Below are 15,847 nucleotides of genomic sequence, written 5' to 3' on the forward strand. Positions count from 1 at the left end.
TGTTCAGGGTGGACTTTTGATGTTGCTTTAGCCCTCCATTTCTTATGAATGCATTGTCACATTCAATATATTTATTTAGATTCTCTCCTGTGTGAACATTCTGACATATTAAATTTTGTTTTGTAATCGATCCCTTGTCACAATCTATTCCTTAATAGGGTTCCTCCCTAGTGTGTATTTGCTGATGCTACATTAGCTTATTCTTCCCGTTGAAGACTTTATTACACTCTGTACATACATAGGATTTCTTGCCATGTAGATTTTTCTGATGTCGCTTCAGTTTTCTATTTATTTTGAATGCTTTGTGGTATTCAATACATAGATATGTTTTCTCTTCTGTGTGAACTTCCTGATCTTGTATTAAATGTTGCTTTGTAATAAATCCCATGTTAGATTTTGTAAATTCATGTGGTTTCTCCCCAGTGTGGACGTTGATATTGTTTTAACTCTCACTTTATAATAAAAATCTTGTCACATGCAGTGCAGTTGAATGGTCTCTCTCCATTTGGTATAAATGCTTGGTCACATTTAGCACACTGATATGGTTTCTCTCATGTGTACACTTTGTTGTATTTTTGCAATACCTATGGTCTTTCCCCAGTTTGGACATTCTGATGTATTTTTAAACTTTGCTTTGTATTAACTGCTTAGTCACATTCAGTACAGCCATGTCGCTTCTCACCAGTGTGGAATTTCTGATGTAGTATTAATCTTTGCCTAGCAATAAATGTCTTGTCGCATTCAGTACATTCATGGAGTTTCTCCCCAGTGTGGACTTTCTGATGTTACATAAGATGTGATTTTCTAATAAATGCCTTCTCACATTCAGTGGCAGCTGAATGGTCTCTCTCCATTGTGGATTTTCAAATGTCGCTTCAGCTCTCCATTTGTTTTAAATGCTTTGTGAAATGGAGTGCATTCATATGGTTTCCCCAACCAGTGTGGACATTCTGATGTTGCTTTAGCTATTTATACGTTATAAATGCCTTGTCACATTCTGTACATTGATATGGTTTCTCCCCAGTGTGGACTTTCTGATGTTACATAAGATGTGATTTTTCTAATAAATGCCTTCCCACCTTCAGTGGCAGTTGAATTCTCTCGCTCTGTTGTGGATTTTCTAATGTGGCTTCAGCTCTCCATTTGTAATAAATGCTTTGTCAAATTGAGTGCATTCATACGGTTTCCCCACCCAGTGTGGACATTCTGATGTCGCTTTAGCTCTCCATTTGATATAAATGATTTGTCACACTCTGTACATTGATATGGTTTCTCCCCAGTGAGGATTTTCTGATGTCGTGTTAGTGATCTATTTGTTAAAAATGCTTTGTCACATTCTGTACATTTATATGGTTTCTCCCCAGTGTGGATTTTGTGATGTTGCCTTAGCTCTCCATTTGTTATAAATGCTTTTTCACATTCTATACATCGATATGGTCTCTCTCCAGTGTGGACTTTTTGATGCCGCTTCAGCCCTCCAATTCCTATAAATCCTTTGTCACATTCTGTACATTGATATGGTCTCTCTCCAGTGTGAATATTTTGATGTTTCTTCAGCCCTCCATTTGTTATAAATGCCTTGTCACACTCTGTACATTGGTATGGTTTCTCCCCAGTGTGAACTTTCTGATGTTTCATTAGATGCGAGTTTGTAGTAAATGCCTTGTCACACTCTGTACATTGATGTGGTTTCTCCCCTGTGTGGATTTTCTGATGCTGTTTTAGCTGTCCATTTGTTATAAATGCTTTGTCACATTCAGTGCATTCATACGGTTTCTCCCCAGTGTGGACTTTCTGATGTTGTTTTAGCTGTGGAATGGTCATAAATGCTTTGTCACATTCTGTACATTGATGTGGTTTCTCCCCTGTGTGGATTTTCTGATGCTGTTTTAGCTGTCCATTTGTTATAAATGCTTTGTTACATTCAGTGCATTCATACAGTTTCTCCCAATTGTGGACTTTCTGATGTTGCTTTAGCTGTCCATTTGTTATAAATACCTTGCCGCACTCTGTACATTCATACAGTTTCTCCCCAGTGTGGATCTTTTGATGCAGCTTTAGATTCTTCTTACAATGGAACACTTTATTACATTTAGTACATTCATGTGGTTTCTCCACAGTGTGGATTTTCTGATGTTGTTTTAGCTCTCCATTGGTTATAAATGCCTGGTCACACTCTGTACATTGATAGGTTTTCTCCCTGGTGTGGACTTTCTGATGTTGCTTTAGCTTATTCTTCCATATGAATACTTTATTACATTCTGTACATTTAAATGGTTTCTCCTCCACGTAGACACTTTGATGCTGCATTAGGTCTTTCATTGCATAGAAAACTATTCCACAATCAGCCAATAAATATGGTTTCTCTCCAGTATGAAGTTTCTGATGTCGCACTTGCTTTTTCTCCCCCTAATAAATGTTGTGCCACATTCTAGATAGTGATACGGTTTCTCTCCTTTGTGTCATTCCGGTACCAGCTTCCTTCATAATGAGCACCTCATCAGACTTGCTTCTTTAGTATGTCAGAGCGTTATGTCTTCTATGTATATCAGCTGATCCCGAAGGGACAAATACAGACCTCATTGGGCCGTTTGGGTTTTCTGCTGTAGAAAAAGACTTTAGCAAGAGATTAGCCTTCATAGGAAGTGATCTCGAGGCATACTGTTTTTACATCACTGCCCACACCAGTGATGTTTAATGGCTTTACTTTTTCGTTTATTACTGCATTTATTTCACCTGTTAGATTAAGAAAAAGAAACACTGGATAAGCTTAAATGCACAGTCCATCACAAAACTCTATTGCATTTAATGATACATTTAATTGTCCATATACACAAGTGAGCTGAAAACATTCTAGATTGCACTTTCAATGTAATGATGCAGTAGGCAGAGTAAAGGCATACAATCCTTCTTTGATGTATCAAGTAATATGGACTCAAGGAGTAATCAAGACACCAGAGAAGGTTTTTTCTTCAGTGAGTGAGACCCTCTTCCCATGACACACTACAATGCTAAATTCATAGCAACAAGATGCCTCCCTTCTTATCCAGTAAATGATTCCTATTATCACATGACCTAACAAATAATACAAGATGGAGCCTGTTAAAAACCGGGTCTCTAGTTGGCAGAGGTATGCACCCTGTCTAAGTACGGCCCACAATCCTAGTCAGGGCAAGTCACAACACAATCCTAAATTATCCTGTGTTCAACCCCTGTTAGCTGGGCACAAAGCAGCCAGGCTTAACTTAGAAGATAATGTGTAAAGTGTTTGTGCAATAACTAATACAACACAGTAAATACTCCCCAAAAACTCTAGGGGTGGGCGTCAAATTCCATTCCGCTCGTGGAACGAGTTTTCTGATCCGTTTGTGTGCTCCACGAGATGTTGGTAGCCGGTGGCGCTATCCCGCGAGAGATTGCGATCACGTCATTCGCCTCGCCATCAGCCACCGCGAGAGTCTGAGATCGCAAACACGTCATTCGCCACCGCGAGAGAGAGCGTGCGGTCGCGAACAGGTCATTTTGGACGTGCCATTGACATCCGGCGGAAGTGTGGTGAAGCTCGCGATCTCGAACACTCACATTTTTCGATCTGCAGCATAAAATCTTCTGTAAATTATGATTTGGATGAAAAAAAACTCCTCAGATTGACATTTGGCTGTCCTTTTTTGTGCAAGGAGTCCTTTTAAAAAAAAAATATATACTTTTTGTGGGGAGAGGAAGGAAGTGCCACTGAGTCTCCAACTTCCTGTCCCTGTCCAGCAGGCTCCTCCCAGTGCTTTGTCCATCTCCTGTTCATTCTGCCTTTAGATTTTGAGCTGGAAGGATCACTCTTTGTGTCTGCTGCATCATTCATTATCATTGGATTTGAGGACTTTTGAATATGATATTTTACAAGTAAGTTGGTGTTGTGTCTGTTTGAATGGGGGCATTGCAGTTGCTGCAACTACAATTTTTGTACTTATCATTCTTGTTTTTTTTAATTGTTGTGGGTAGCCAGTAGGCCCAGAGCTAGTCATGGGTGGGTGCATGATGAAGCAACTGTTCCTTTGGTGTCTGTTGAATGTATTTCAAACATCATTTAGGGCATGGATGGCATTGGATTGAGTTGCAAAATGTGTTTTTGGGGGGGGTATTTCTGTTTTTGTGTGTGTGTTAAAGAAATGCCTTTGTTGTGTGTGTCCGTTATGTTGGTGTGCACCCTGCAGACCTTGTTTTGCCCTGTGGATTTTCGTTTTTGCATTTTATTGCATTAAAAAGGCAACACAGTGTGGTTTAGCATGCATCCTTTGCCTGGCTTTTATAGGCCTTTTGTCAGTTCATTGTTTCCCAGGCCTCCTGCTTGTTGCTTGTGATTTGTGAGTGTCCATGTGGCTGGTGGCCTTTTCTGGTGGGAATTATTAGTGTGCTGCTTTTGCCATATAGGCCTGCATGGTTTTCCTATTGGCTTACTGCTTCCATCCATCCCCTTTGCCAGCAGCAGCTCCCTGAATGATGTGATGGTCAAATAATTTAATGCCAAATAGGGTCCACTTCCATTACATTTGTATTTTGGTTGTTCTTATTCTCTCCTATCCTTCCTGAGAGTGTAGTGACTGTGTACACAGTAGTATACCCTAGCCCTTGTTGACAAAGTCTCACAAATGGCTACATTATATCTTTTATTTGTTTGTTTGTGTACTAGTAGTAATTGAACCACAACAACAAATGCAACATTTCACTGATGTTCTTCTCATGGCTTATTTACTTTTAGGTGCACAAAAAGACAGAGGAGGAGGTATCATCATCACCCGTTGTACTGCCAGACAGAAGTCCTGCTGCGCACCACATCACGTCTATGTATGACCACAGACATCTCTGCAACATGTGCACCTGCATCCTGCCTGACATCTGAAGAAGATGGCCCCAAAGAAAGGTAGCAGGTCCTCCAATACCAAGAAATTTGCCGGTGAGAAGAAGAAGGAACAGAAAAAGGATGTGGCACTAACCACGACTGGTGTGCCGGCCAATGTGTTTTTTGGGAGCAAAAACATTACGCCTGCAGCAGCGTTGTCCTGGAACCAAGCTGGGAGCAGCACCTCCGCACCAGTGGGCCAACCCCACCAACCTAGGCCCAAGCTCATAAGTGTCACAGAAGTAGCCAGTCTACTAACTAGCAGCGATGTTGAAATGTCATTATCGCAAAGTAGTACACAATCAACGCAGGCGGAAACTCAGCAGATAAGTGTGCAGTAGCAGGCGCAGCCGCAAGAACAGCAGCAGCCGCAAGAACAGCAACAGCCGCAAGAATGCAGCAGCCGCATGAACCGCCACAACAGCCCACAATAGTAGTTGTTCCTCCTGAAGTAGGGGCATTTCAGGAAATCGAGCTTCCTGCAGACAAAGTGGAGCAAGCCACTGTTTCAGAAGATCCATTGTCTTCCAGACCCCCAGCAAGGAAAAGGAGGGTTAGTCCATCATCTTTTTCTTCAAGCCCTGCTTCTGATGATAGAGATGCCACTTGGAAGCCACCAGCTCAGCTTAAGAATGATGCACGCCACAAGACAAGGCTACTGAAAAGGAAGGGTCCAGACAGCCTTAGAGTTATGGAGGTAGATGTACAAGAGGTGGGTGATGGTGATGACGAGCCAGTCATCACGAACATCACTCCCGGCCCGATGGAGACCAAAATGATTACCCTAGCCAAATTGGCTGCGAGGGATGTAGCACGGATACCACCAAAACAGGTACCACCACCACGACCTCCAGCTTCCATATTTGCATTTGCAAAGGCCCGGCAGGGAGCTACATCCAGCTCAACCACCACCTCAGAAGGTAGTGGTAGAAGTCACAGTATAGCTGCACAGAGTCACATTCCAAGCACACCCTCCAGTTCATCTGGTATTGAAAGTGGCACATCCAGCAGTGCCAGAAAGTTCTCCTCCCCAGTTTGGGACTTCTTTTCGGTTGCCAGTAAGGAGGAGAACATTGCTATATGGTCAATTTGTCGACATGCTGTTAGGTGGGGTAAGCTTGGTACAAACTATGGAACCGGAGGCCAAACAAGTAATCTCAAAATACACCACACTATCGTGTGGGAGGCTCACCTACTTCGCTTAGAACAAAGTATGACTCAACCCATTGTTATTGGGCTTGAAGAATCAGGGGACGATATCGCGGTGGAAGGTGAACAAGAGGGAGACATTTCTAGCCCTGTCCCCAGTAGTGTAGTTGTACCGCCCACATCCTCAGCAACATCTCAGTGGCACCGCAGTAAGAGCCATACTCAGAGTCAGGCTGACACACCAAGGCAACCAAGTAGTGCAATGAAACAAAGTGCGTCGTTGAGCCTATCTGGGTTAAAGAAAACAACTGCACTACTAAGGAAAATAATCCAGCCTACCATTGAGAGCATGCTTAGGTTGGGGGGGGTCAGTACCAACGCAACCACCCAACGGCACAGTTGTACAATGCGAAGCTGGCTAAAATGTTAGCGCTGGACCTTCTCCCTTTTTTAGGTCTCGCCTGACCCAGCGCATGCGCTGGTCTGGCGAGACTTATTGAGAGGGCTCCAAAAAGTGCTACCAGGCCAGCCTAGAGCTATAGTGCATGTGCGCGGGCGCGCGCGCCGCGCTTGCCGCGATTACTTTCACTTTCGCGGCCACATGGCCGCTTTGATGTTTGATCGCGATCACTTTCACGGCCCACTTGGCATAGCCAATAGGTCTCGCTTTTGGGACCTTATAAGTATTTAGTTATGCAACTGTTGCATGGCTAAACACTTACAAGGTCCCAAAGGCGAGACCTATTGGCTATGCCAATACTTGTCATTTGTGGAAGGGGTGGCTTTCCTTGAATTTGTGTCGGCCATCTACCCTAAATGGAAGGTTCCCAGCCGGTCCTATTTCGCAAGAGTTGCTGTTCCAGCACTACATCATGATGTGCTGGAATTGGTTGGCTAAAGCTTTGCAGCAGAGTGCTGTTCACAATATCCACCTGACAACAGACATGTGGACCAGTTGCCAAGCCACTGATTGTGCATCACTGCACACTGGGTCTCTTTTGTGGGGGTTAGAGATAAGCTATCTGAAGTAGGTGCTGTTGACACAGCTGAGATTTTTAAAGCTACTCGGAAACATGCAACTGTAGCCATGTTCGCCATGGAGAAATCTCATTCTGCTGTAAACAAATTGGAAGAGTTTCACAGCAAGGTTTTTGAATGGCTGCGCCAAAGAGGGCTTAAGATTGGTTTTGTTTCCACAGATAATGGCAGTAATGTTCTTAAGGCCATGGAGCTTGGTTCCTATTTCAGGGTTCCGTTTTTGGTGCACTGCATTAACATTATAGTTCAAGACTTTCTGAAAAAAGAAGCCATAGTCAGCAACTTACTGACCACCTGCCGAAGAATATGCACTCATTTCAGCCATTCTTTTAAAGCTCGGAAGCAGCTGAGGATCATTCAACATGACTATAGGATAGGGGTAGGCGGAATTTGCTAAATTGAATTTTGCAAATTAACGCAAAATTGCTCAAAATCTCCGCGAGCACGCAAAGCTTTCACGAAGATGCGGAGAATGCTTTTCCCGCCCGTTTGCGATGTGTTTTTACATGCTCGCGGGGAAATATATCTCCAACTTGCCCATGCGGTCGCTAATGGGCACCGCCATGTTGGTTGCAATGCTTATTTCCTGTTGCGGGTCGAATGGCGTCTTCGCGATCGCAAACTCTCGCGGGATAGTGTGACCGGCTACCAACAATTCAACATCTCGTGGCGCACGCGAACTGTTAGGAAAACTCATCGGCGAACGCAGGTAAGTCGCGACCGCGTGTGCGAGAACGCATTTTTAAAGCGCGAACAAGAAAAATACTTCAGTTTTCTGGCAGATTGCAAAAGTTTTGACATTTTTGCGCTCCCCGCGGAACGCGAAAATATCACAAATTCCGAGGGTGGAACGACATTTACACCCAGGCCTACTATAGAATGCCAGTCAAAGCACTCATCCAGGAGGTGGCAACACGTTGGAACTTAACTTATTACATGCTTGACTGTCTGTTTGAGCAGTACAGGCCAATCAATGAATATGTCATGCGAAGAGGGTATCCTACTGTGAAAGGCATGACCCTTCAGATGGACCAATGGTGTCTAGTTAAATGCCTGACTGAGATGCTTCTTCCTTTCGAGGTCTTCACACGTGAAGTCAACAAGGAGGACTGTACTATGGGCCAAGCTATCCCATTGTTGAAAATACTAGAGCATCAGCTGAAGGAGGTGTCTGAAGCAACAAAGGTGTAGAGGACAAAAAAGAAGCATATGAGTTGGTGGAGAGCTTAGCCCGTCGCTTAGCTGACAATACAAGGGTGCAAAATAAGATTTTGTCACAAGAACATTACATTTGTGCCTCAATTCGGGATCCACGGACAAAATGGGCACTGAAGACATTAATTCCTTTTTCAGAACTGGATGTTGCCCTGTACAAAACTTGGATAGCTGAGTCAGCGAGTAAGTTGGAAAATGAATGGCTGCAAATTAAAAGCCCGCTAGATAAACCCACAACAAGTACTGCAGCAGGGCATCTGGCGTCAAGTTCAACTTCGGAGCCTGAGGGCAGTGTGTTGGGCTCAGAACACTCACCAACACTATCGACAACAGCAAGAACTGGATCATTAGGCCCAGTAAAATCGTTAAACGATTGGTATTTACAGCAAGGCATTGATAAGTCAAGTGCCACTGCTGATGCAAAGAGAAAAGAGCCCGAAAAAAAGTTTAGCACCCCTGAACATTGAGCGGATGGTCCAGGCCTATCTGGACGACCCAACAGAGGTGTACATTGATCAAAACCAATTGCGGTATTGGTATGGGAAAAGGGGCCAATGGCCACTGCTCAGCAGACTGGCGATAAACTATCTGGCTTGCCCTGTCGCAAGTGTCTCTTCTGAACATGTTTTCAGTGCTGCTGGTTCCATTGTAACAGTGAGAAGGACCAGTCTCTCGCCAAAAAATGTGGAGAGGTTAACCATGATCAAAATGAATCAGCACTTCATACCACCAAATTACACAATACAGGAATCAAGGAAGGAAGATGAGGACAGCGTCTCAGGTGACGGAAGTAGTGTGTTAGATGATGATTACCTACTTCTGGTTGAACCCCCAGAGTTTGAGGACGAGCTATACTTCCCTGACAATAAGGCTTGCACTTCTTACTGTCTTCCTCCCTTATTTTCTTTTATTTGCGTGTCTGTCTTTCTGGTTAGAAACTTCGAATCACAACAAATCCATCACCACCGTCTTCTACTCTTTTTATTGCCATATACGAGTTTCAGCTGTCTGCATTTCACAATACACTCCTCCGGAACCTGCTCCTCCACCCTCCTGAATCTCCCTAAATCCATTGCCCTCAAGACAGATGGTGATTGGATGATGCAAAATAGAAGAAAAAAGAAAATATTTCTTAGTCCCTCCAAAACATGTTGAACACGATGATGACTACTATAGCTATCCTAGTATCCTCCTTTCTGATCCGAGAGAGACTGCCCATTAACTGAGGAAGATGAGAAGGAACAGGCAATGAATGATGCCATGCATTGGACGCTGACTGAGTGATTTTGTTGTAGTTTGTTGTGCATGAAGTTAATTCACTGTGTACTATATGTAATCTACACACTAAAAGTATGTCAAAGCTATTTTCCCTTCTTGTATTTTTAATAACAAATTTGTACTTCTACTGCAGGCAGATACATTGCATTTTGAATATAGGAAGGGGACTCAATCTGTACACTGCACACTGAGTAGGACAACACCATGATGATGATGGCGAGAGAGAAGGCCCCTTCACTTAAGAAGAGAAGGTAATGAATGGCATGCATTGGACACCAACTGCGAGTGATTGGTGTTTGTGTGGTTTGTTGCGCATGAAGTGAAGTCAAAGTGTACTAGTATTTACTCTGCACACTAACAGTGACTCAAATAAATATTTCCACTCTTGTTGTTTAACAACAAAATTGTACTTCTACTGCAGGCCGATCCATTGCATTTTTTAAAATATAGAATCTGGACTCACTCGGTACACTGCAGACTGAGTTGAACACCACCATCATGATGACCACAGTGACATAGTATCTTAGCAGTCACTCAGTACAAGGATTGGAGATGATTGATGGAATAAGTCCGGGCGTTTCATGAGTGGCATAGAAGGTAAACAAGTCAACAACAACCACAGCAGACCTAAATGTTTGTGTAGCGGAGTCGAGTGTAGCGGTGGTATGACTGCGGTTCATTGATTTAGTCACTTAAATTGTACAATGCTATGTTGCTGGATGTGTGCTTTGTCCAACTCTTTCAAAAAATGTACGCTAAATGGAGGATGTGCAAAGGGTGTTGTCACCGTGGGCCTGCTCTGTCCTGTTGTTGTTGTAGGTTAATGCTGGAAACAGACTAGAGTAGAGATGATGCATCCATGCCGCCTCGGAAAGTGTTCTTGTTGCACTACACCATAACTTGTGCATTTTTTTCGACTTGGTTTCTCAAGATCCCCTTTGTTTTTCCATCTACAATTACAGGCCGGGCCTTACCCTGTGCTATACTTGGGAAAACAATGCACACTTACCTTACCAATGAATCTACATCTGCCAGGCAGGCAGTGGCGTCACCAAATATTGATAGACGGAGCATCCATGGAAGGGAGGACCAAGAGGAATGCCGAGATGCAACTCCCCATTTTGACCAGGATAACACAGTAACAGTATCAACTTTCATCATCTTTTCAATAATACGATTCATTTCTTTGTCTACAATCATTACAACAGTGTGTTCTTGTTATCATTATTATTATCATCACTAGGTTTGCTCTCCATTTATAATTCATCCCTACAGATATTTTAAAATTTTCTTTGCTATCTGTAAAAGTAAGCCCGGTACAACTGAACACAAACTGTATGTAATCCGGGTCTCCTTTTGTCACCATGCATGCATTTCGTTTTTCTCCTTTAACATATTGATATGGATATGGATATGGTAGTCTACAAAGATTCTGTCGTTTGTTGCTTGTCCATGCGTACTGTTTTTCATAGTCAAACCTTTCCCCAAACCCCCCCTTCCCAACCATTCAACAAACCCTAACCCTCTTATTTTATGATTTTATATAGCGCTGAATCACCCCAAGGGGTATCTCTGCGCTTGCAACAGAAGACTATCTCAACACTAGAAAAGATGTGTTTTCATCAGCTTTCTGAACTGGAGAAGGGGCATTTCCGTACGAAGATATTGGGGAAGATTGTTCCAGAACATTGGAGCCAAATACGAAAAGGCCCTACCACCAGTGCGGGCTTTGTTTATTTTAGGAACAGAAAGGAGTTTTTTAGATCCTGATCTGAGTGAGCATATAGGAGCATATAGGAGTGTATGCTTTCAATTTCCTAGCAAGATAAAGAGGGCTAAGCTCATTTATAGCCTTAAAAATCATGCAGCCCGTTTTAAATTGCACTCTTTTTTTGATTCGCAGCCAATGTAGTTCATGCAACAAAGGCAGTGAGGGAGTCCTAGCAGGTGAATCGGTTACCAGACGGGCAGCCGTATTTTGGATAACCTGCAATTTGTCCAATGAGGCTGCATGGGCAGAAAGAAGAAGAGCATTACAGTAGTCAATCTTGCTCATGAGCAATGCCTGAATTAGAGTCTTCCTGGTGGAAAGAGGGAGCAGCGGAAAAACTCTTCTAAGTAAACTTAAAATATGGTAGCAGGAACCAACAGTTGTATTAACATGGGTCTGAAGGGTAAGTTGCTTATCGAGCTTAATGCCCAGATTTTTAACTACCTCTTTGGGAGAGGGAGCTTTACGCAACTCCTCAGGCCACCAGCTGGGCGACCAGCAGATGTCAGCACCCCCAAACAACAAAATCTCAGATTTCTCGGAGTTTAACTGGAGATAGTTCGTTTTCATCCAGGAGGCAATTGCCATCATACCCCGAGAAAAAAGAGTTTGTATGTCTGATCTAGTTTTGTCGAAGGTGAGGAGGAGTTGGGTGTCATCTGCATAAGAGATAGGATTAAACCCCAAGTCCCTCATCAGTTTAGCCAGAGGTGTCACATAGATGTTAAACAAAGTAGGGCTCAAGCATGAGCCCTGAGGGACACCCCTGGTAACCTGTGAGGGAGCAGAAGAGAAAGAACCCAATGATACTGCCTGAGTACGGTTGGATACAAAGTCTGACAGCCAGCTCAATGCAGATCCGTTAATGCCAAGCTCTTGTAATCTGTACAAAAGAACTTGGTGAGAGATGGTATCGAATGCTGCTGATTGACCAAGAGTGCTGCTTGACCTTGATCCAAAGCCATTCTAATATTGTCCGTTACCTCCACTAAGGCAGTCTCAGTGCTATGTTTAGCACGAAAGCCTGATTGAGAAATATCAAGAGCACTAGAGGACTCCAAGAAAGCAGATAAGTGCTTATTAATATTTTTTTCGGTGATCTTACTTTGTAGTGGAAGCAAAGAAATCAGACGATAATTAGACAGTTCCTCAGGGGAGATGTTTAGGTTTTTACGAATGGGGATAATTTGGGCGTATTTCCACCTTTGCGGAAGACTAGCAGATTTCAAAGAGCTATTAATGATCGAGGATAGTGAGGAAGCCAGCTGAGCCGCAAATCTAGAAGAGATTTTAGCTGGAATGATATCCAGGGGGGATCCAGATCTGGTGCATTCCAGAAGTGTTTGCACTTCAGTGGTGGTGATATTAGGGAATGTGGTCAGATGTGGGCTTGCACTAGTGGGATGGAATGTAGTCACATCAGGGACAGGGATACAAGTATTGGAAAGGGTGATATTTTGATAAATCTTTTCAACTTTTTGTACAAAAAAGGAGGAGATATTATCGCATAGTATCTGAGAAGAAATATCCCTGGTTTGACAAGATTTGGGGTTCGTAAAATCACGCACAATTTGAAAAAGCATTCTAGAGTTGTTACCTGCATGCTCCAAAGTCTCTGCAATATGCGTTTTATGGGCCTGTTTAACATTATTATGATAAATTATCATAGCTGCTTTATAGGTAGTTTTGGCTTGCTCATTATGCGAGCGTCGCCAAACACGCTCCAGTTTTTTACAAGCACTTTTCTCCTCTCGTAAAGCAGACGTATACCAGCCGGTGGCGGAACTTTTGGGTGAATGCCTAAGAGGTTTGAGAGGAACTACTTTATCGAGTAAATTACTAACCCCTAAATCAAAAGAGTCAGGTTGCTGATTTACATCACCTTACATACAGTCCCAGTCCCACCCGGCAAAAAGCAGGGAAAGATGGTCAGATGTTAGTTTGTGCCAGGGTCTGTACTGTCGGGTAGCAAATTTATTATTTACCGCAAGAACATGGTCAATGGGGCCTAACAGTTGGAAATTTATCATAAAGTGGTCAGACCATGTAAGCGGATAAGTCTCGCCACATTTAATGTCCAGAGAATTAGTGAGGATGAGGTCCAAGGTATGACCTGCAATGTGGGTGGGAGCAGTGTTGATAATAGCTAAACCTCCAGCTGCTAGGTCTTGCAAAACATAATCTTGCGTCTTGATTGGAAGCATCTTCGCTATGGATATTAAAGTCTCCGAGCAGGAGAAATTTACGTGAAGCAATTAAATAAGGAGAGATAAACTCGAGCAGTAGACTAGTAAAATTTAGTGTTGACCCAGGCGGTCTATAAACTAAAGCGCCTTTCCAGCTACAGCGAGCGGAGAGGTCCAATCTGAAGACAATACATTCAAATGCTTCAGTCCCCATCTGGTCGAGAATGGTGACGGTCAGTTCCTCTTTATAAATTAAGGCTATAACCCCACCCATTTTGCCTATCCTATCCCGCCTAAGAACCCGATAGCCCTCAGGTATAGCTAAGGCAATAGCCGGGGTGGAGGTGGGTTTAAGCCAGGTCTCAGTAATGAAACCTATATCCAGCTTCAAATCGGTTAGAACATCCCATATATCAGTGGCATGCTTAACCAGTGATCTAACATTAGCCAAGATGCAACTCCATTCTCGATGCTGCACAGTAGGAGCCGAATACATGGGAGGCTCCGACCTTCCCCCGGGCTGTGTGACTTATTGAGGTGTGACTACATTAAATGTACACCAATAATTTATCACACGCTTGCTTGGGCGGATGTGGCAAAAGCAACAGTACTTCAATTTCAAGGGAGGGCGAGGATCTTCTTCTGCTTGCCCACCCAGCCCACCCATGAGCAGTGGAAGAGGTGTGGCGCCGCGGCCAGGGCGACTGACTCCGAAATCTGGGGATCGCAGTTCGATCCCCGGCGCCTGCAGCAGATTAGCTCAGCACCATGTGACTCTGGTCATTAGCTTGCTTAATTTTCCCGATGGCCCCCAGCGCCTAGAGACCCTTGCGGGTGATTGTTCGCGCTTTACAAATGTGGATTATTATTATTATGAGCAGTATATTTGTGAGGTAATTTTTTCCCCAAAGGAACCTAATACATCAGCATTAATTGCCAGCATTGATTGGATTTGTTGTCATCCTCCTACACAGCACTAACGGTTACGCTTGTATCCAGTGTACTGTAGGCCTAGTCAGGTGACTCGACACAACTAGAGTTTGTACCTCTGTGTACTAGGCTATACCCACCACCATTATGTTTTGTTGTATTTTTGCATATTATTGTTTGGCAGTAAGTTCTGTACTGTACTTTATTCTACTACTCCTCGAAGAGTTTTCTCTCAGGCGACTGACTGTCTCATTTTTTTTATTTGCAAATGCGGCTGCCAGTGTCTACTACTACTACTACCACCACCACAACTATGGCATATTAAGAAAGAAACCCATAATCACCATGCAGCCATCACTGTGCCTAAGTTAAACATCAAGCAAAGGTAAGAAGTTTGGGTGAGGCATAATTAATAATGGACATGTTTTCATTAATTCAATTTCAAACACCCCTTTGAGTTCAGTTGCAGCATGCATAGACTAGAAGAGACTGACAGTACTATTGGACAAGTTAGTCAGTGAGGGGTGCCGCATCTATCCGTTTGTGTCTTACAAAGTCAGCCAATTATTTAAATCAAACACTGGCTGTGGGTGGCCCTGCACCAGCAAGGAAACAGTGTGATGTAAAACAGTAACCCTACCCACAAAACATTAACAACATTGTATGTAAAGTAGAAATAAATAATTTAATCCCCTAACAAAAATAAACTATGTAAAAAAATCCCACACTACCTGACCCACCCCTCTCCCTAACCCCAACCAATGTCCGTAAAGAAAAAGTCCAACCTAATCAATTGTCCAAAGAAACCCCAATGCCAGATTCCCACCCACCAAAAGAATAAATAAAAAAGGGGCAATGAACAGGGTCTTCTGCTCGGCGGGCACGACTCTGGAGGACACATACTTGCTCTAGTTGCATCCACGGGGGCAGCAGTGATGTTGAAGGGGCAGCGGTGGGCGGCTACCAGACAGTGGCGCCGTAACACTGGAGGGTGATGGCTGGGGCCCGGTGTATTGGAGGAGGCTGCAGCTGCTGCCTCCTCCTCCTCCTCCTCTTCCAGAACCACCAGCCGACGGTATTCCCGCAGTATGGCCTCCAGCTTCCGGTGCCAGGCCTTGGCTGCCAACTCCTTCCTGTCAGGTTTCCCCTTGGAAGGAGTACCTATATACCAAGAAGAAAAAACAAAACTATTGTAAAATATACTCTTAGCAAAGCAGTAAGACAAATTAATTCTACACATAGTGGCACGGTAGCACTAGCAAGCACAGTACATAACATTTGTGGTATGTATCTATCCTCCCACTTCCTTGGCCTTTAACATTTGTGGGAGTTTCAGGCATTCAACCAACCATGCATCTGATTCCCATCAGCCACCTATGCATGCAT

The 15,847-nt window shown here is 43.6% G+C and overlaps 1 protein-coding gene across 4 annotated transcripts in view; it reads right to left on the reverse strand.

Moving 5' to 3' along the window:
- Positions 1-206: 206 nt before the first annotated feature.
- The window catches only part of LOC146822421 (uncharacterized), a 234,073-nt gene continuing 218,432 nt past the window's right edge, over positions 207-15,847 (reverse strand). For 2 of the 4 annotated variants that reach the window (XM_085613514.1, XM_085613513.1), the window contains exons 4-5: positions 15,365-15,622; positions 207-2,736 (exon numbers count right to left, since the gene is read on the reverse strand). In XM_085613514.1, coding sequence (XP_085469640.1) covers positions 1,132-2,322 — 1,191 coding nt within the window. In that variant the 5' untranslated portion in view covers positions 2,323-2,736; positions 15,365-15,622 and the 3' untranslated portion in view covers positions 207-1,131. The remainder of the gene's footprint in view (positions 2,737-15,364; positions 15,623-15,847) is intronic. The other 2 variants (XM_085613516.1, XM_085613515.1) reach the window with 1 other exon arrangement.

The sequence above is a fragment of the Triturus cristatus genome, chromosome 6 (assembly GCF_964204655.1).
Source record: "Triturus cristatus chromosome 6, aTriCri1.1, whole genome shotgun sequence".
In the NCBI taxonomy this organism is placed as follows: Eukaryota; Metazoa; Chordata; class Amphibia; order Caudata; family Salamandridae; genus Triturus; species Triturus cristatus.